This window comes from Panthera onca, chromosome B1 (assembly GCF_046562875.1).
Source record: "Panthera onca isolate mPanOnc1 chromosome B1, mPanOnc1 haplotype 2, whole genome shotgun sequence".
NCBI lineage: Eukaryota > Metazoa > Chordata > Mammalia > Carnivora > Felidae > Panthera > Panthera onca.
In genome coordinates this window covers 109304725-109325501 of record NC_138342.1, presented here as the reverse complement: position 1 = coordinate 109325501, position 20777 = coordinate 109304725, and the positions used below count along the sequence as shown (strand labels likewise).

Genomic DNA, 20777 nt, shown 5'->3' with positions numbered 1-20777 from the left:
TTGTGACTTGAGGAAACAACAGGTTTATATGGACTTAAAATGGCCAAAATCAATGTTTAAGGCTGGAAAAGCAGTTGAAAATTTGAAGAAAAATTATTAGCAGCAAAAGAAATACAAAAAAGAGAGAGACCTAAATTCTGAGTACAAATTCTGACCAAATCCGTGTCTAACAGCCAAACTATGCATAGTGGAGTGGGACAGGGAGTCCAGTGAAGAAGTAGGCAGTAGACCTGAAAGCAATCTACTCTTGAAAGATAGAGCTGTATGGAACTAGATATTTGAGTTTGCTGCTTTCTGTAATTGAGTGCATTCCTGAAATGTGTGCTATTCAGGCAACAGAAAGCTGAAGACTTAATGTTTGAAGTATCAAAGGACAGAACCCAGAGCAGCTAGAAATTACAGAGGAATCTATAATAGCAACAAAATCATGAAGAGAATGAGTCCTTCCTCTGCCCAAACTTGACAGATCCTCCTATTAGGCAGGTACAGGAGAATTTCTAGGAAGCCTAGTTCAAAAACAAACAGTGGAAACAAATAAGTGATCAGAGTTGGCAGCTGCTCCTACCGTAGGGGAAACATTTCAGAGTTTGCACCTAAGCAAGATAATTGCCTACTCACAAAAAAGCCAGTAATGCTCAACAAAATAGAATCCAATGTATTATCTATATTTTCCAGTTTTCAACCAAAACTTCCTTGACGGGAAAGTGTGACTGACAGAGTTGGGGTCAGGGAAACAGTCCATAGAAACTCACTCTTAGCAGGCCCAGCTCTTGGATTCAGCACGCAAAGACTTCAAATAATCTGTTATAAATGTGTTCAAAGAATTAAATTACAGTAAAATAAGGTTTCAGTGAAGGAGCAGAAAGAGATTTTTTACTGAGAAATAGAAAATAATTTTAAAAATAGAAATCTTGGAGTTTAGGGGTGCCAGGATGGCTCACTTGGTTAAGCGTCCAATTCTTGGTTTTGGCTCAGGTCATGATCTCATGGTTTCATGAGTCCGAGCCCTGCATCAGGCTCTACACCTGCTTGGGATTCTCTGTCTCCCTCTCCTTCCGCCTCTCCCTGACTCATGCTGTCTCTGTCTCTCTCAAAATAAATAAGCTTAAAAAAAAAAAAAGACATTCTGGAGATCAAAAGTATAACAACCAAAATAAAAATTTTATTAGATGGTTCAAGAATAGATTGGGAAAAGCAGAAGAAATAAGCAATGAACTTGAAGAAAGATCAACATAAATTTTCCTGTCCAAAAAACAGAATTTAAAACGTGGAAGAAAAGTGAACAAGTCCTCAGAGATCTATGTGAAAATATGAAGCAAGCCAACAAGAGTGTAATTGGAATTGTGGAAGGGAGGGAAACAGAAAAGATATCTAAAGAAATAATGGCTGAAAACTTCCAAAATTTGGTGGTAAACAGGTGAGATAAACACAAAGAAAATTACTTCTAGACACATCATGACAACACTGACAACCAGTTATAAAGCTAAAACTTGAAAGCAGCAACAGAAAAATGGCATGAACATGGGAACAGTGATAAGAGTAATGGCTGCCTTCTAATTAAGAAATGTGGAAGCAGAAGGAGTTCAAGATGGCAGAGTAGCATGGAAGCTCTCATCTTGTCTCGACAGTGAAACGCAAATACATCACCACCAAGCCATTTTGCACATCTAGGAAACTGATCTGAGGTTTAACACAACAATCTGCATAACTGGAGCCACAGAACTCGACAGGTATGTGGTGTGGAGGGGTGGACTGAGGGAAAGAACAGCCACGAATGGTAGGAAGCTGTTTTTGCAGAGGACAGGGAAAGGCAGGGGAGAGTGTGGCGCCTAGGGAGAGCGCAGGAAAAGTACTCCCCCTGAAAGTAGCTGGAGAGAAAGACAAAGAGTGAAAACTCTCACAAGGGGCTGAATAAGAAATCTGTTCCCCAAAATGACTTATGGGGAGAAAGGAGAGGGTTTCAATACCATTAGGATTCTATAAACATTAGAGCACAAAGTCTGAAATTCCAGAGCCCAGTGCTGGGCGGTGGTCTGGTGAGGAAAAAGGGCAAATCCCCAGAAGAAGGCAATGGGGTCTGAGGGGTCCATGTGCTACACGGAGCGAAGTGGTTCCCCTGCTTGGAGAGCATTAGGCAGGGTCCATACAGCCTCCCCACAGGCAAAGGTCCCAGCGGACCCCGGAGAGCAGCCACCTTTGCTGGTATTGAGACAGACACCAGAGTGCAGTGAAACCTGGTACCAGCTGTGTGTTTGAATTGCCACAATCTCAGAACCTCTCCTGCTGCGCAATAACACAATCGTTTTCTCAGGCAAGCTGGTGCCCAGCCATTGATCAGTGAGACCCTGCCTGAGAGAGTTGAAGCAGGTCCAAGCCCCAGGGTTCTCTGAAGTGAGGGATTTTAAAACACAGCCATGTCTGCGATAAAACTATGGAGGGAGGTGCTGCCTGGCAGGCTGACAACTTGGACACAGACAGGATAAAGCTGCAGAGTAGACAGAGGCCTAAGACAAAGGAGGGGTACTTGATCATAGGTTGGTTAGAATGCAGAGTTCCTGTGCCAGACTAGGAAGCTAGGCAAAGCCATTTCCACCATTACTGTATACATGCATGTGTGCATACTAGCCACACTGATCCACCCCATTAAGTTAAGTGGTGCCACCTAGTGGAGAATGGAGCCGTTACACTAAGCCCCGCCCAGCTATGCCCTCCCAACACATCCCCTAGAAGACCAGCACAAGTCTCTGAATGCTTTATAGAGTGTTTCATAGTTCTAGAGGAAACTGGATGTAACTTCATTCAGGTTTCATTCTGTTTGCTGGTTCATATACTTGTTTGTTTTCTTCTGTCTTTGTTTAAATTGTTTTTTTTCTTTGTTTTTTTCCTCCTTTTCCTTTTCTTGCATACAGTAAGAGAAAATTTTATTTTTATTTTATTTTTTCTTAAAAAATTAATTTTTTATTTTATTGTAAATTTTCTATTTCACTTTATTTCATTTTCTTCTATTTTATTTACATTTTTTTAATTTCTAAATTTTATCTTACCTTTTTTTTCTCTCTTTCCTTTTTTTTCTATAGTCTATCACGCTTCTTTCCAGAAGCAGACCAAACATACCTAGGATTTAGCTTCCTTTATTTGACTTTTTGTTTTGTTTTTAAATTTAAAATTTTTATTTTTTATTTCGTTAATTTTTTCTTCCTCCAAAATGACCAAATGAAGGAATTCACCACAAAAGAAAGAACAGGAAAAAATGATAGCCTGGGGCTTAATCAGTACAGATATAAGCAAGATGTCTGAACTAGAATTTAGAACCACAATAACAGGAAGGCTAGCTGGGGTTTAAAAAGCATTGAATCCTATCTATGGGGGAAAAAAATAAGTAAAATCTAGTCAGGATGAAATTAAAAATGCTACAACAAAGATGCAATCTCTAATGGATGCCACAGTGGCAAGGATGGACAAGCAGAGCAGCAAATCAGTGATACAGAAGACAGAATTATGGAGAATAATGAAGCAGAAAAATAGAGGGGAACAAAGGCAAGAGAGAACGATGCAGGACTTCGAGAATTTAGTGACTTATTAAAAAGGAATAACATCCAAATCATAGGAGTCCCAGAAGATGAAGAGAGAGAAAAGGGACAGAGGGTTATGTGAGCACATTACAGTGGAAAACTTGCCTAATCTGGGATAGGACATAGACATCAAAATCCAAGAAGCACAAAAAACTCCCATTAGATTCAACAGAAACCAATCATCACCAAGGCATATCTTAGTCAAATTCATAAGATAAACAGACAAGGAAAGAATTATGAAAGCAGAGAGGGAAAAAAAAGTCGTTAGCCTATAAGGGAAGACAGATTAGATTCACAGCAGACCTATCCACAGAAACTTGGCAGGCCAGAAAGGAGTGGCAGGATATATTCAATATGCTGAATCAGAAAATTATGCAGCCAAGAAATCTTTATCCAGAAAGGCCATCATTCAAAATAGAAGGAGGGATAAAGAGTTTCCCAGACAAAAACTGAAGGAATTTGTGACCACTAAACCACTAAATTTTAAGGGGGAGTCTTTGAGTGGAGAAAAGATGAACCAAAACAAAGAAGATCAAAAGCAACAAAGACTACAAAGGATCAGAAAGTATCACCAGAAACTCCCAACTTCACAGGAAACATAATGGCACCAAATTCATATCTTTTTGTACTCACTCTTAATGTCAATGGACTAAATGCTTCAATCAAAAGACATAGGGTATCAGAATGGATAAGAAAACAAGACACATCTATATAGATAAAAAAATAAGACACATGTATATTTCAATACAGATTGAAAGTGGGGATGGTGAACCATCTGTCATGCTAATGGTCGCCAAAAGAAAGCTAGAGTAGCCATACTTAGACAAACTAGATTTTAAAATAAAGACTATAACAAAGAGATGAAGAAGAGCTTTATATCATAAGAGGTCTATCCACCAAGAAGATCTAACAGTTGTAAACATTTATGCTCCAAAGGTGAAAGCACCCAAATATATAACTCAGTTAATCACAAACATAAAGAAACTCATTGATAATAATACCATAAATTGTAGGGGACTTCAACACCCCACTTACAACAATGGACAGATCATCTAAGCAGAAAAGCAACAAAGAGACAATGGCTTTGAATGACTGGACCAGATGGACTTAACAGATATATTCAGAATAATTCATCCTAAATCAGCAGAATACACATTATTCTCGAGTGCACATGGAATATTCTCCAAACTAGATCACATAGTAGAGCACAAATCAGCCCTCAACAAGTTCACAAAGATCAAGATCATACCTTGCATATTTTCAGAACACAACGCTATAAAACTTGAAATCAACCACAAGAAAAAATTTGGAAAGACCACGCATACTTGGAGATTAGAGAAATCCAACTACAGAATGAATGGGTTAACCAAGAAATAAAGAGGAAATTAAAAAGTATCTGGAGGCCAATAAAAATGAAAACACAAAAGCCCTTGGTTGCAGGAAAGGCAGTCATAAGAGGGAAGTATACAGTAATCCAGGCCTTCCTAAAAGGAAGGAAGGTCTCAAATACACAGCCTAACCTTACACCTTAAAGACCTGGAAAAAGAACTGCAAATAAAACCCAAAACCAGCAGAAGAAGAAAAATAATAAAGGTTAGAGCAGAAATCAGTGATATCAAAATCAAAGAAACGGTAGAACAGATCAGTGAAACCAGGAGCTGATTCTTTGAAAGAATCACAAAATTGATAAAACCCTAACCAGATCGATCAAAATGAAAAAGCAAAGGACCCAAGTAAATAAAATCATGAATGAAAGAGGAGAGATCACAACCAACACCACAGAAATACAATAATATGAGACTATTATGAGCAATTATATGCCAACAAACTGGTCAATCTGGAAGAAATGGACAAAGTCCTACAAACCTATAACTACCAAAACTGAAACAGGAAGAAATAGAAGATTTGAACAGACCCATAACCAGTAAAGAAATGAAATCAGTAATCAAAAATCTCCCAACAAATAGTCTTGGGCTGGATGGCTTTCCAGGGGAATTCTACCAAACATTTAAAGAAGAGTTAACACTGATTGTTTTAAAGCTGCTCCAAAATATAGAAATGGAAGGAAAACTTCCAAACTCCTTCCACAAGGCCAGAATTACCTTGATTCCAAAACCAGATAAAGACCCCACTAAAAAGGAGAACTACAGGCCAATTCCTCTGATGAACATGGATGCAAGAATTCTCAACAAGATACTAGTCAACTGGATCCAACAACACATTAAAAGAATTATTCACTACGATCACTGGGATTTATTCCTGGTATCCAGGGCTGGTTCAAAATCTGCAAATCAGTCAGTGTGCTAAATCATATTAATAAAACAAAGGATAGGAAACACATGATCCTCTCAATAGTGCAAAAAAAAAAAAAACTATTTGACAAAATATAGCCTCATTTTTTTATAAAAACCCTCAAAGTAGGGATTTAAGGATCATACTTCAAGATCATAAAAGCCATACATGAAAAACCCACTGCTAATATCATCCTCAATTGGGAAAAACTGAGACTTTCCCCCTAAGGTCAGGAACACGACAAGGATGTCCACTCTCACCACTGTTATTTAATACAGTGTTGGAAGTCCTAGCCTCAGCAGTTAGACAACACAAAATAATAAAAGGCATCCAAATAGGCAGGGAGGAAGTCAAATTTCACTCTTCATAGACAGTATGATACTCTATGTGGAAAACCCAAAAGACTCCACCAAAAAAACTGCTAGAACTGAGCCAGGAATTCAGCAAAGTCCCAGTATATAAATTCAATGTATGGAAATTGCTTGCATGAAGCAGCAGAACAAGAAGTCAAGGGATCAATCCCATTTACAATTGCACGAAAAACCATAAAATACCTAGGAATAAACCTAAGCAAAGAGGTGAAAAATCTATACACTGAAAACTATGGAGAGGTTATGGAAGAAATGGAAGAAGACACAGAACAGTGGAAAAACATTCCATGCTCATGGATTGGAAGAACAAATATTGTTAAAATGTTGATTCTGTCTAAGCAATCTACACGTGCAATGTAATCCCTATCAAAATCACACCAGCATTCTTCCCAGTGGTAGAACAAACAATCCGAAAATTTGTATGGAATCAGAAAAGACCTCAAATAGGCAAAGCAATCCTGAAAAAGGAAACCAAAGCTGGAGGCATCACATTTCCAGACTTCAAGCTATTTCACAAAGCTGTAATCATCAAGACTATGGTACTGGCACAAAAACAGACACACAGATCAATGGAACAGAACCCAGAACCCAGAGATGGATCCACAAACATATGGCCGACTAATCTTTGACAAAGCAGGAAGGAATATCCAATGGAAAAAAGACAGTCTCTTCAGCAAGTGCTGTTGGGAAAACTGGACAGCCACATGCAGAAGAATGAACCGAGACCACTTTCTTACACCACACACAAAAATAAATTCAAAACGGACAAAAGACCTAAACGTGAGATAGGAAGCCATCAAAATCCTTGAGGAGAAAACAGGTAACAACCTCTTTGACCTTGGCCACAGCAACTTTTTACTTGACAGGTCTCTGGAGGCAAGGGAAACAAAAGCAAAATGAACTATTGGGACCTCATCAAGGTAAAAAGCTTCTGCACAGTGAAGGGAACAATCAGCAGAACTAAAAGGCAGCCAACAGAATGGGAGAGGATATTTGCAAAGGGCATATCAGATAAAGGGTTAGTATCCAAAATCTATAAAGAACTTCTCAAACTCAACACCCAGAAAACAAATAATCCAGTGAAGAAATGGACAAAAGACACGAACAGGCACTTTCCCAAAAAAGACATCCAGATGGCTAACAGACACATGAAAAGATGCTCAGCATCACTCATTAGCAGGAAAACACAAATCAAAACCACAATGAGATACCACCTCACACCTGTCAGAATGGCTAAAATTAACACTTCAGGCCACAACAGATGTTGGCGACGATGTGGAGAAAGAGGAACCCTTTTGCACTGCTGGTGGGAATGCAAACTGGTGCAACCCCTCTGGGAAACGGTATGCAGGTTCCTCAAAAAGTTAAAAATAGAACTACCCTACAGCCCAGCAATTGCACTACTAGGTATCTGTATCCAAAGGATACAAAAATACTGATTCGAAGGGGCACATGCACCCCAATGTTTACAGCAGCACTATCGACAATAGCCAAAGTATGGAAAGAACCGAAATAATGCATCGACTGATGATGGATAAAGAAGATATGGTATCTATAGACAATGGAATATTTCTCAGTGACCAAAAAGAATGAAATCTTGCCATTTACATCAACTTGGACGGAACTAGAGTATATTATTCTAAGGGAAATCAGTCAGAGAAAGACAAATATCACATGACTTCACTCATACATGGAATTTAAGGTACAAAACAGATGAACATAAGGGAAGGAAAGCAAAAATAATACAACAACAGAGAGGGAGACAAACCATAAGAGACTCTTAAATATGGAGGATGAACAGGGTTGCTGGAGGGGTGCTGGGTGGGGGGATGGGCTAAATGGGTGAGAGGCATTAAGGACATGTGTTGGTTGAGCACTGGCTGTTATATGTAAGTGATGAATCAATGAATTCTATTCCTGAAATCATTATTACACTATATGTTAACTAACTTGGTTATAAATTTAAAAACATAGTAATAAAAAGAACAATCTTGGAAGCAGAGAACATTGGAAGAGTCTGTGAAGTGCTAGAGGAAAAAAAATGCTGTCTACGAATCCTGTGTCAAGTGAAACTGTGCTTTTAAAAATAAAGGGAAAATAAAAGCATTTTTAGATAAACAAAACAGAGAACTCGTCACTAGCAGAGCTATTCTTCAAAGCATGATGATGGTTAATTCTTTATGCTAAAAGGAAATGACACCAGATGGCAACTCAGATATAGGGAGAAAATAAGAGCAATAATAATTATAAATATGAGATAATATACGTACATATTTTTCTTTTCTCTAATACTTTTAAAAAATTGACTAAAGCAGAATTGAGCAGTATATGTGATGGATTTATAAAGTACACAGATGTAATATAACAATGGCACTAAAGACTAGGATGATACATGGAAATAAATACCTTCCTGCAAGGTTCAAATGTTTTTTATGAGTTAAACATTAACTCTGAATAAATTGGGATAAGATAAAGATGCATGTTATAATCTCCAGAGCAACTACTAAAAAATAATTTAAAGACATATAGCTAAAAGCCAATGGAATTAAAATGGTATGTAAAAAATGTTTAATACAACAGAAGACAAGGAAGTATCAACAAGGGTTTTTTTTAAGGTGGTGCCAATCAAACCGATTTATTTCAGAATGTTGCTATGTCAGAGAAGAAATATCCTGTGATTATAACAGGATGCTGTATAACCACGTTAAAAGAGCATATTCTAAAGGCTGATTATCTACATACAGTTTGTGCTGTGTTTTGTTAGACTTACACTATAGAAGTAGATTGAAATATTGGTGAAACTTATAATGACTTTTGATTACTGTTTTTCTAATATAAAATTAATAGGTCTCTTCCCCCTTTTTTATTTAGTATATGTGTGATTTGTTTCTAAACTGTTATTGCTGATTTTCTTTTTTACTTGTTTAAAAATTCAACTTTATTATTTTTCTAGTTATAAGGGTAGTGCATGCTATTCATAAAAATGCAAATACCATAGAAATACACAAAGAAAAGCACAATTTATATACAAAATATGCAATAAAGAGATATACAAAATTACCTTGCAGTCAAATCCCTAGGAAGTAATAACTGGTAACAGATTATTTATAGCGTAAAGACCTTTTTTCTGTGTGTGTGTGTGTGTGTGTGTGTGTGTGTGTGCGCGCACGCATATACTTAAATTTTGTTTAATGTAAAATGAGTTGGGGCGCCTGGGTGGCTCGGTCGGTTAAGCATCCGACTTCGGCTCAGGTCATGATCTCACGGTCCATGAGTTCGAGCCCCGCGTCGGGCTCTGTGCTGACAGCTCAGAGCCTGGAGCCTGCTTTGGATTCTGTGTCTCCCTCTCTCTCTGCCCCTTCCCTGTTCATGCTCTGTCTCTGTCTCAAAAATAAATAAACGTTAAAAAAAAAAAAAAAAAGAAATATTTAAAAAAATGAGTCATACCATAAATACTATGCTACAGAATTTTTTTAGTGAAACATATTTCATGGACGGCTCTCATATTTAAATGTTTATTAATGTTTCTTCTTTAATGTTTATTTTTAAGAGACAGCATGAGTGGGGGAGGGGCAGAGAGAGAGAGGGAATCACAGAATCTGAAACAGGCTCCAGGCCTTGAGCTGTCAGCACAAAGCCCAACATGGGGCTGAACTCGTGAACTGCAAGATCATGACCTGAGCTGAAAGTCAGTCTCAACCAACTGAACCACTCAGGTGCCCCTGTTATCCCTTCTTTAAACTTACATAATAAATTCTAGAAGTATAATACCTTTATAGACTGAATTCTTTTCTTTATGCTATATAATGATGTATTATATTTTCATATACTCAGGATTCCAATTTCTTTATTTTCTAGGAGGAGGATATGTTGTCTGCCCAGGGAAGAGAGGAAGCATCAGATAGGCGTTTACAGCAGTTACAATCTAGTATAAAACAATTAGAAACAAGGTAAATTGTTAAATACATCTAGCTTTCTCTGTTACCTTCAAAAGGTATTCCACATTAGAATTTCAGTTTATGATATTTTCTAGAATATATATTTTATAGTGCTAAACAAACTATACTTGTAAGTTTGAAATCTGATTCACTGGACATTATTTATTTTAAAAAATCATGTTCAAAATATTGGTATATTTTGAATGTATATTCAAAGACCATTTCTGTCTTACCCTTTCCCCAGTCATTGTCAAGTTAAGTGAATCCCCAAATGAAAATGTTCTTTCCATCTTAAAGCAGAAAAAGTTGGGTAAAAATTATATAGAAAAACTAATTGGTAGAACCTACTTACTAAGTAGACACACAAGAGAACAAAAAATACCCAAGAAATCATTATAGATGTTTGCCCTGGAACCTTCTGGAGCAGTAATTTCAGTTGTCGTTGAAGGTCTAGACTACTTTTTAAATGTATCTGTAGGTTGTTTTTAATTGCTATCTATTTCCTTAAGAGACTTAAAAATTGTCATTTGTAATCCATTAAAGATACAGTGACCACAGCCCATAAATTTACTTTATAGTTTATAAATGAAAAATCTACTCTGATTGGAATCTCATAAATAGCCTGCTAACGTGAGCACATTAAAAATCAAGATCTCCTTGGGGCGCCTGGGTGGCTCAGTCGGTTAAGCGTCCGACTTCGGCTCAGGTCATGATCTCACAGTTCGTGAGTTCAAGCCCCGCGTCAGGCTCTGTGCTGACAGCTCAGAGCCTGGAGCCTCCTTCAGCTGCTGTGCCACCCTCTCTCTCTGCCCCTCCCCTGCTCATGCTCTGTCTCTGTCTCAAAAATAAATAAACATTAAAAAAAAATCAAGATCTCCATTCTAGTCCATGGCTAATTTATTGTTTGTTCAGAAGAAAAATTAGTATACTTAACCTTCTGTTTCCTGTGCTTCAGAATAGTAATAAAAATATTATTTTCTCATAGCAGGTTGAGAACTAATTGATTTTAACTACTAACTTGTGATGAAAGGAGTTATAATTTTATGTACGAGGGTCTTGGGTTTTTGTTTTTCAGTTATCTAAACTTTTCAGCAGTTGATTGATTTATTGTACTGCTGCTTTCCTGAACTTCTTTGTGTTAACCTTAGAGAAAAAAATTTGTGATTGTAGATTTTCATTTCTGTTATCTCAGTGGCTATTCTATGCTATGAAAAATGCTAGAGACTTGAGACAGTTAACTGAATAGTGAGTATCAATTCCTTTTGATTCTGATAGCATTGAATCATAAAGAACCTAGGTTTTTGGGGGGTTTTTTTTCATTTTTTTTTTCATTCAGCAGTGCTTTTAGTTGTCTTTTTAATGTTGAGAGTTTGTGGTTTTTTGTTACTCTTGTTTTATTTTGTTTTGCTTTTAATATAAAGCTATAATATGATCTAACCAAATAGCTCTGTAAGAAGAGATCACTGCCTATATAAGAAAATCTAAGGATATTTTTTTAAAGTCCAGTATTCAGCTAGCCACCTCTGAAAAGGAAATTGTTACATTGGCTTCCTTTTAGAGCTATTAAACTAATATTACTGTTAGAATAAAAACAATTATATATTTTAAACTTTAAAAATCTCTTGTATTTTATGTAGGAGAAAGCAAAGTTATTAGTATATTTGATATGTGTTTCTAAACAATATTTAGCTAGTATGTTTTAGGTGTAAATGTATCTTATTTAATGGAAATTGCAGTTAGAAAAGCTATGTTTTGGGGGCGCCTGGGTGACTCAGTCAGTTAAACGTCTGACTGTTGACTTCAGCTCAGGTCATCTCACAGTTTTTGAGATCAAGCTCCATGTTGGGCTCTGTACTGACAGTATGGATCCTGCTTGGGATATTCTCTCTTTCTCTCTCTCTCAAAATAAATAAACAAACTTTAAAAAAAAAAAAAAGATAAGCTTTTTAATGGTCATCTTTGTTCCACAAAATCAAAGACATTTTTGCCTCAGTAAATGCTTTTTGGCATTATTAAAATTATTATTTATTTTTAAAATTATTCTTTGTGATTCTTTTAAATGCCACAAACATCTGAGAAGCATTAAGCCATTTCCTTTGTCTTTCAAAGAAAGGATCCCCTCCATTCCCCTTTTTAGATGATTCATGGATCCTGGGAATTAATTACCTCCAGAGAATGACAGTTCTCTCTGGGAAATATTTTGCTGGTTTGTATATGCTCAGCTTGAATAAGGCAGAAGTTAAATGAGTTGAATTGCTCTAAGTTACCTCTTCATATTTTTAAATTTGATGTTTCTTTTAAAATGAGATTATGCAAATAGGACTACAAAACCTTCAGTTATGTGACTGGTGGAAAGTGAATTTCGTTCCAATCATTGTTCAGCTTTTTATTTTCTATCCCTACTCTAAGCATAATAGAATACATAAATTCTTTAAAGATGTTGAAATATGGTCTCGATTTTAAGTAGAATAGAAGGCCATGCATTGGAAATTAGTGAATATGTTGGAGAAAATATGGAGGGCCTTGGAGATAGTCAAATTTGGATTTCATGTGATGTATTACAGATTCTTGAGTCAGGATTACATGATGAAATTAATATTTTATGAAGATTAATTTGATGATATTTTCAAAGTGAGGCTATTTGGCGACAGGAATATAAATTGTTGGAGGAGAAAGATTTTGAGATTTAGAGGCAAAGTTGCTTTGATTTCTGGTTGTAGTGTATTCTGTCTTTGTACCTTGGAGGAGTTAACCAACCTCACTTAGCTGTAGTTTCTTTAGGATTAAATGAGATAAGAATATATAGGGAACCTAGCACCATGCTTATTATTTTACTTTCTCAAATCTTCCCCTTCTTTCAGAGTAAAGTTAACTTCTTTCTAGAAAACTCACAATTCTTTTCACTTTCAACCTTTACCTTGTATAAGATTTAGGATTTAATAGAATGAACAAGTATTTGGAGGAGAACTAGTCTACTTATTAGACTAACAAATGATGAGAATTCTGAACAGTAAAAAATGGTTTTTGGATCTTAATTGTTTTAATGGTCTTAATGAAATAGAATAAGGTAGAATAAAGTCTAATAAACTGTCACAAAGAATAAAGCAGTCTTCAGTGTTACAAAGAATAAGTCTTAAATCTTTCCCACAATTATAGCTCTTTGGTTTATTATGAAATGTTTTCAAACTAATCTGAGTATTTTTTTAATATTGACCAAATAAAATTATTTAATTATATTATTTCTGTAAGGTGGTTTTTATATATTAGTTACAAATTGGCTTTATTCATTTTTAATTTTATTTTTATCAGGAAAATATATATGCATTGTTTCAAAATCGTATAGTACCACAAGCATTATAATGAGAAATACATTCTTATTAATTATCTCATTTCTTCACATAGTAAGTTTTCTATGTACTTTATACTCATTCTTGGCTAAATACTCTATCAAAGCTCTAAAATGACTCTCAATCTGGTCAACCACATGAGGTCATTGCCATTACATCCTTTTCTTAAAGAAATCCATTGGTGTCCTCCATCCTCTGCCTCAAACTGTTCACTACTAGGACTGATGCAACTCTCATTTTAAAACTTTAATTCACTAGGTCCTGCGATTTCCTTCTTGCCATTCCTATATTGAAGCCTGTCTTTTGCATCCCCACGAATGCTGCTTTCTTTCTTAACTCCCCCTCATTTTGATGGATACCACCAAATACCCATTTGATGGATTCATCAGCTTCCTGAAGATACATGGGATACATTTATTAAGATGTTGCTTATTTAGAAATATTTTTATCCTGTTTCAAAGGTATTTGATAGTTCCTTGAGTAATGAATCATAGGTTGGAAATCCAAGGTTTTAAATCACTTATTCTTAGAATGTTGACATTTTCCTTATATTATCTAGCCTTTGGATATAGGGAAAAAATTCCTATGTCATTCAAAATTCCAATATTTTCTCTTTGACTCTTCTTTTCCCTCTGAAGACTTTTAGGATCATCTACCACCCCCACCACCACAATCAGTGTTCTAAAATTGCAGTGTGCACATTCAGTGAGAATCCCTTTTCATTCATCTTACTGGGAACACTTCAGTCTAGAAATTCATGTCCTTCAGTTCAAGGAATTTTCATTTGATGGTTTTAGTCATTTTTTCCTCTGTTCTTTTTTCTTGAACTTAATATGAGTTTCATATTGGACCTTACAGATTGATTACCTAATTTTTCTATCTTTTCTCCCTGATTTTCCATTCCTTCATTGATTTTCTCCTTTCTTGGAGGTTTCCTTAAATTTTCTTCTAACTAGCCATCTGTTGACTTTTTTCTTTTAATTAATTTATTTTGAGAGAGAGAGAGAACGTGCATGAGCAAGCAGGGGAGGGGCAGGGAGAGAGGGAGAGAGAGAATCCCAAACAGATTCTGTCATGCTGTCAGCACAGAGCCTGGTGCAGGGCTCAAACTCAGGAACTGTGAGATCATGACCTGAGCTGAAACCAAGATTTGGACACATAACCAACTGATCCACTCAAGTGCCCCATCTGTTGAATATTTTAGTTATCATAAATTTTATTTTAAAGAGCCATTTCTTACTCTGTTTCTTTTTCTGTAGTAGCTTATTCTTATTTAATATATATTATATCTTAGTTCAGTGTATTAAATATGTATCTTATAAGGTTTTCTTCTGCTATCTGCATTATCTGTGTTCTCTCTACATTCCTTTTGTTCTGTTTGCCCATCTGTCTTTCTTCAAATGCTTGGTGATCCTTTCTATCCATTGATATTTAATAGTAAGACACCAAAGTATTTGAGCAGCACATATACTAAAAATTGGAATACAGAGAAAATTAGGATGGCCCACATGCAGATCTGTGAAGCATTCCATATCTTTAAACACCAAACCCATAGATAGAGAACAGACTGGTGTTTGCCGGGGAGGGGGTAGGGGATGGAATGGGAGACAATGGTCAAAAGATACAAATTTCCAGTTATAAAAGAAATAAATCATAGGATGTAATGTACAACATGGTGATTATTGATAATAATACTGTATTGTATATTTGAAAGTTGCTAAGAGAATAGATCTTAAAAGTTTTCATAAGAAAAAATTATAGCTGTATGTGGTGATATATATTAACTAAATTTACTACAGTGAACATTTTGCAATGTAAAAAAATACCAAATCATTATGTTGTATACTTGAAACTAATACAGAGTTGTATATCAAATATGTTTCAGTTAAAAATAAAGAGTAAGACCCCAGAAAGCAGATAGGAAGCTAAGTGTGTATAGGTGGGTTGGGATCTGCCAGACTTTATTATGTTTAGTCAGTAAGCTGGCTTTTTCCTTAGGCAGTCCCCATATATGAGAATCTTTCTTGAGCCAGTTTTCCCAGGGTAGGATTCATTAATCTTCTGCTGTGGGCTGAGTAGAAATGCACAAGCGTGAGTGTATTCCAAAGTTGAAGAAGGAGTCTGGAAGTAATGATGTTCAATATTCAAACTTTCACTCAATACCCTGGGTTTTGGTATGTCTTCTGATCCCCAACTTTAGTTGAAATGACCGCCCCCTGCTGTGTAGTTATAGATACATAGATCTGTGGGTTGGATCTGTACCATTTAAGTGGAAGTTTCTATTTGGCAGTATAGTATATTTACTAGGAACACTGGCTCTGGACCTAGACTAAGTTCAAACTCCAGTTTCACCAGTAACTAGATAAATAATCCTGGGCATGTTGATTACTCTCTGTACTTCTGTTTCTTCATCTATAAGATAATTGTAATGATATAACCTATCTCCTATCTTTTATGTACTATAACTTTATATCCTATCTCATAAGTTAATGATATAACCTATCTCACAGCATTGTTGAAGATATTGAGGATTATGTTTTCTTTAACATAAAGTACATAGCACAAAGAATGTTATTACAAGTTTTTGCTGTCATCCTTGTTGTTACCATTATTACAAAGATGGAATTGGACCCAATTTTAGCAAGTTGACAGGATTCTTGCAAGATTTGGCTATAGAGCATGTAGAAGCGCTTTTATTAGAGTAAGAATAGTAGTAATACACCTTTTATGTTATAAAATTGTGAAAACCTATATATTTTGAAACTGATTATCTGAATCTGCTTTACTGTAATTCCACTTGACTCCTAACACCAGTCTGACTTTACAGAGCCAAGTGGTTGCTGGGGCTGCTAGACTGTTGAATGCATGTGAATCTTTTGTTTGCAAGGCTTTTTCTGACATGAGTGTTAGTGAAGCCTGGAAGTGAGCGTCAGAGAGACTTGTCTGAGGATTGGAATGCACACAGTCCTAAACAAAGCCTGCTTTTAAGAGATGAAGTTGGCATATGCCTTTCATGAGTTACTTGCTCTGCTTGACCCTGAGGATGCCATGGTAAAGCAAATGGCTCAACTAATAATGCTAGTAAAGTGCCATGTGCCCTATACCTCTTTGGGAGAGGTACGGACTGCTTCATCTTCTACCACCAATGTTTAACTAAAGTGAAATAGAATGGGGGCGCCTGGGTGGCTCAGTTGGTCGGGTGACCAACTTCAGCTCAGGTCATGATCTCGCAGTTTGTGAGTTCGAGCCCTGCGTCGGGCTCTGTGCTGACAGCTCAGACCCTGGAGCCTGCTTCGGATTCTACCTCTCTCTACCCTTCTCCTGCTCACACTCTGTGTCTCTCTGTCTTTCAATAATAAATAAACATTAAAAAAAAATTTTTAAGTGAAATAGAATGAATAATGTCATATATATAAATCATCACATTAAAATATGAGAGGACTGAATTCCATTAAAAGGCAGAGACTTGCAAAGTTTGATTAAAAAGTAAGGCCCAGTAATATGTTATATTAGAAAATACCTAAAACAAAGGATAAATGAATTAGAACAAAGATTTCAAGGAAAGAAAGATGATTTATTTTAAATTTAAAATAAAGGTTTTAGCGGCGCCTGGGTAGCTCAGTAGGTTAAGCATCCAACTCTTGATTTAGGCTCAGGTTATGATCTCACAGTTGTGAAATCGAGCCCCACATTGGGCTCCACACTAGGTGTGGAGCCTGCTTCAGATTCTGTCTCTCTCCCTCTCTCTCTCTGTCATAAATAAATATAAAAAAGTAAAGGTTTTAGTGGAGCATATTATCAACTATAAACAAAAAAGAAAGGAGGAGTGAGTCTTACTATTATACTAGGTATGGTTTCATGGTAAAAAGCAGCAAACAGAACAAAGAGAGACTTTATATAGTGAAAAATAGCACCATATTGAAAAAGATACATTAATAACCTTATGTATAGTAAGTAATAAGATAGCTAAATATGTGATGCAAAAGCTAGGAAATTTGATGAAAGGGTGATTTGATAAAATATAGTTATGATCATTATTTTGGGCCATCTGGATCTTATCTCCCTTCCATGTTTGGGTAATTCCCCAGATTATAGTTCTTTATGAGAGAATCAACTAATCCTGTGGTGAAGTTTTAGGCATATTTCTTGCTACAAAGCTTCAAACTTGATTTTCCAGCTCTCCCAGTAAGTCTGTGAACTTACCAATATCTTTTTTAATAAACCTTTTTTCTGCGTAAATTAGAGTTGGCTTCTACTACTGCAGCTAAGAACCCTGACTAAAATGGTAGTAGACCTTATCTCACTTCATTCAGAATGAAGCAGAGGGGCGCCTAAGTGGCTCAGTCCATTAAATGTTTCACTTTGGCTCAGGTCATGATCTCATGGTCCATGAGTTCGAGCCCCGTATCAGGTTTTATGCTGATGGCTCGGAGCCTGGAATCTGCTTGAGATTCTGTATCTCCCTCTCTCTCTGTCCCTTCCCCACTTGCATTTTCTCTCTCTCTCTCTCTCAAAAATAAATACACATTTTAAAAAAAGTTTAAATAAATGAATGAAGCAGATATACCAAACAAACAGCAACAACAATGTATCAGAACCTATTACAAAGTCATAATCAAATTGATATGATTTGGGTATATAATAGGCCAATAGATCAAGGAGACATGATAATCCATAAGTAAATCATTATATTTGCATATTTTAGTATGTTAAAGGGATAATTTTACTTCATCAGTTACTAATGGTATTCATACAACTGGCCATCAATCTGAAAAAAAGTTAAATTGGACTCCTCTCTTACAACACATTCAGAAGTAAACTCCAGATGCATTAAGATTTACTGGTTAAAAATATTAAAGACATAGCAATCTTTTGAGGAAATCTATGAAATTACATTAGCAATGTATTAATGAGGGAGATAGTCTTTATTAAAAAATGAATCCTGGAAGCTGAAAGATAAAGCCAAATTTAGCTATATTAAAGTGAACATTTTTAGTGTAGTGAAAATTTCCTAAATAGTCAGTAGGCAGCAACAACCAAAAAAGTAGATTTGGAAAAATATTTGTAGCATACAGAACAACCTGAGCATTTATATTTTAATATTAAAAGAGTTCATATAAAGGAATAAGCAAATAACCCATCAGAAAAAAAAAAAATTGGCAGAAGATATGAAGAGGAAGTTCGAAGAGGACAATTCACATAGCTAACAAACTAAAAATGTGCTTAAGCTCTCCAGTATTCAGGGAAATACAAATTAATAGTAAAATGAAGTTCCATGCATCATACCAGGAAAAGAAAGAGCTTTGGGATGTATTGCTTGAGGTGATTTCTGTAAGATATTGAATGAGAAAAGCAAGTGCAGAAAAGGGTGTATTATGATCTTAATTTTTTTTAATGTTTATTTTGAGAGAGAGAGAAAGAGCAGAGAAAGAGGGGGAGAGAGAATCTCAAGCAGGTTCCATGCTTTCAGCACAGAGACCAACTTGTGGCTTGATCTCACAAACTGTGAAATCATGACCTAAAACGAAATCAGTGCTTAACTGACTGAGCCACCCAGGCACCCTATGATCTTAATTTTTATAACACAAAAAAATTATGTTTAAATACCTATGGACCGATGTATATGTACTTTGCATGCTTATCTATGTGTATACATGCATATATATGTGTATACAATTTTATGAACACGGAGAAAAATATTTAAAGGTATACATTAGTAAATTAACATTAAATTGGGTAGAGAGTGGGAAAAGGGAGCCAAGCAAAAAAAGAAAATTTTTAGAAGACAATATAAATAGAAACAACAACTTATTCTTTAAGGATTTGCTTTAAAACATTGTCTTGTGATTATATAATGTAATGTGATACTGTAAAAAGTGTAACATAATTAGAATCAATATCTAGGCTCATTCTCAGCACTACAGCTCATTAGCCATATGGACTTAATCACATGCTTAATCTCTCTGGGTCTGTTGTTCTTTAAGATGGAAATAATGAAACCTACTTTACAAAACTTTTGTGCAGATCAAATGAGAAAATACATATGAAAGTAACCAGAATAGTGTTTGTTCTATACTAGATGCTCACTAAATCTCCTATTTTCCTTCTTCCCTTTAAAGATATTTAACTTTCACAATGTGATTATTGACTTTTAGACTCTGTGTAGCAATGCAAGAAGCCACTCAATTAAGAGCACAAAAAACACATTTGGAAAAACAGACCAGAGAATTACAAGCAAAGTGCAATGAATTAGAAAATGAAAAATATGAAGCTATTGTAAGAGCCAGAAATAGCATGCAGCTCTTAGAAGAAGCTAACCTTCAAAAAAATCAGGTAAGAAAACTAGTAAACATGTTTACAAATAATATAATACTGAAAGTTCCTCCATGTGACCTAATAATAAGGAAATCAGTAACTACAGAATAAACATATGAAAATAATATTGCTGTGCTCTGCATTGATAGACATACTGTATTCTTCATGGTAAGACTTAACCACAAAATATGATAAAATAGGGATGCCCGGCTGACTCAGTTGGAAGAGCATGAATTTGAACCCCATGTTGGGTGTAGAGATTGCTGAAATGAAATGAAATGAAATGATAAAATTTTTTTAAAAAGATGATAAAATGTCAACCCTCTCTCAAAACTTTTATATCAGACTTTATGTCTCCAATCCTTATGTGAATAATCTTCATCCCCTATAGTCTCATACTTTAAAAAAGCTATTATAGCACTTTACTACAATATACTATATTTTATTCGGTTGAATCAGATCAATCTTACTCATCTTGATTTCCCCTTCATCACCTACATAATTACTCTAATAGAGCAGAAGCTTAATTGACAGGAATTAAATTTAGCTGTAACGATTTATTAACTGGAACCTTCACGCCACTGTTTTTTTTTTTTAACCCTCTAACAATTGTGATTCCTGTGTATCACATATCATATTTTTTTGTTTTATCACTTCCATATAAATGGTGTATAGTTTATAGAAGTCACCAGGTGGATGGATTTGGTTTTGATGTTGTTGCCTCCTTTATGTAGAGATCATTAAATCATTACTTCATTTAACCAACATTTATTGAATACCTAACATTTGCATAATACTCTACTGGGAAATATGGGGAGTACACAGGAAATACTTTATTTATATTTCCTCTTAACATGATAGAGGTTTTCCAAGAAGGCTATTAAAACAAAACCAGCGATATAAATCACATATTAAGAAGGTAATAAATAAAAAAGAAATAAT

General features: G+C 35.6%; 1 protein-coding gene across 5 annotated transcripts in view; it reads left to right on the top strand.

The window, feature by feature from the left end:
- Positions 1–20777, top strand: part of SCLT1 (sodium channel and clathrin linker 1) — a 219460-nt gene that overhangs the window by 102580 nt on the left and 96103 nt on the right. For all 5 annotated transcript variants that reach the window (XR_013555142.2, XR_013555143.2, XM_078445738.2 and 2 more), the window contains 2 exons: positions 10094–10185; positions 19676–19853. Coding sequence is in view for 3 of the 5 variants with exons in the window: in XM_078445738.2 (XP_078301864.1) it covers positions 10094–10185; positions 19676–19853 (270 nt within the window). In the remaining 2 variants the exon portion in view is untranslated. The remainder of the gene's footprint in view (positions 1–10093; positions 10186–19675; positions 19854–20777) is intronic.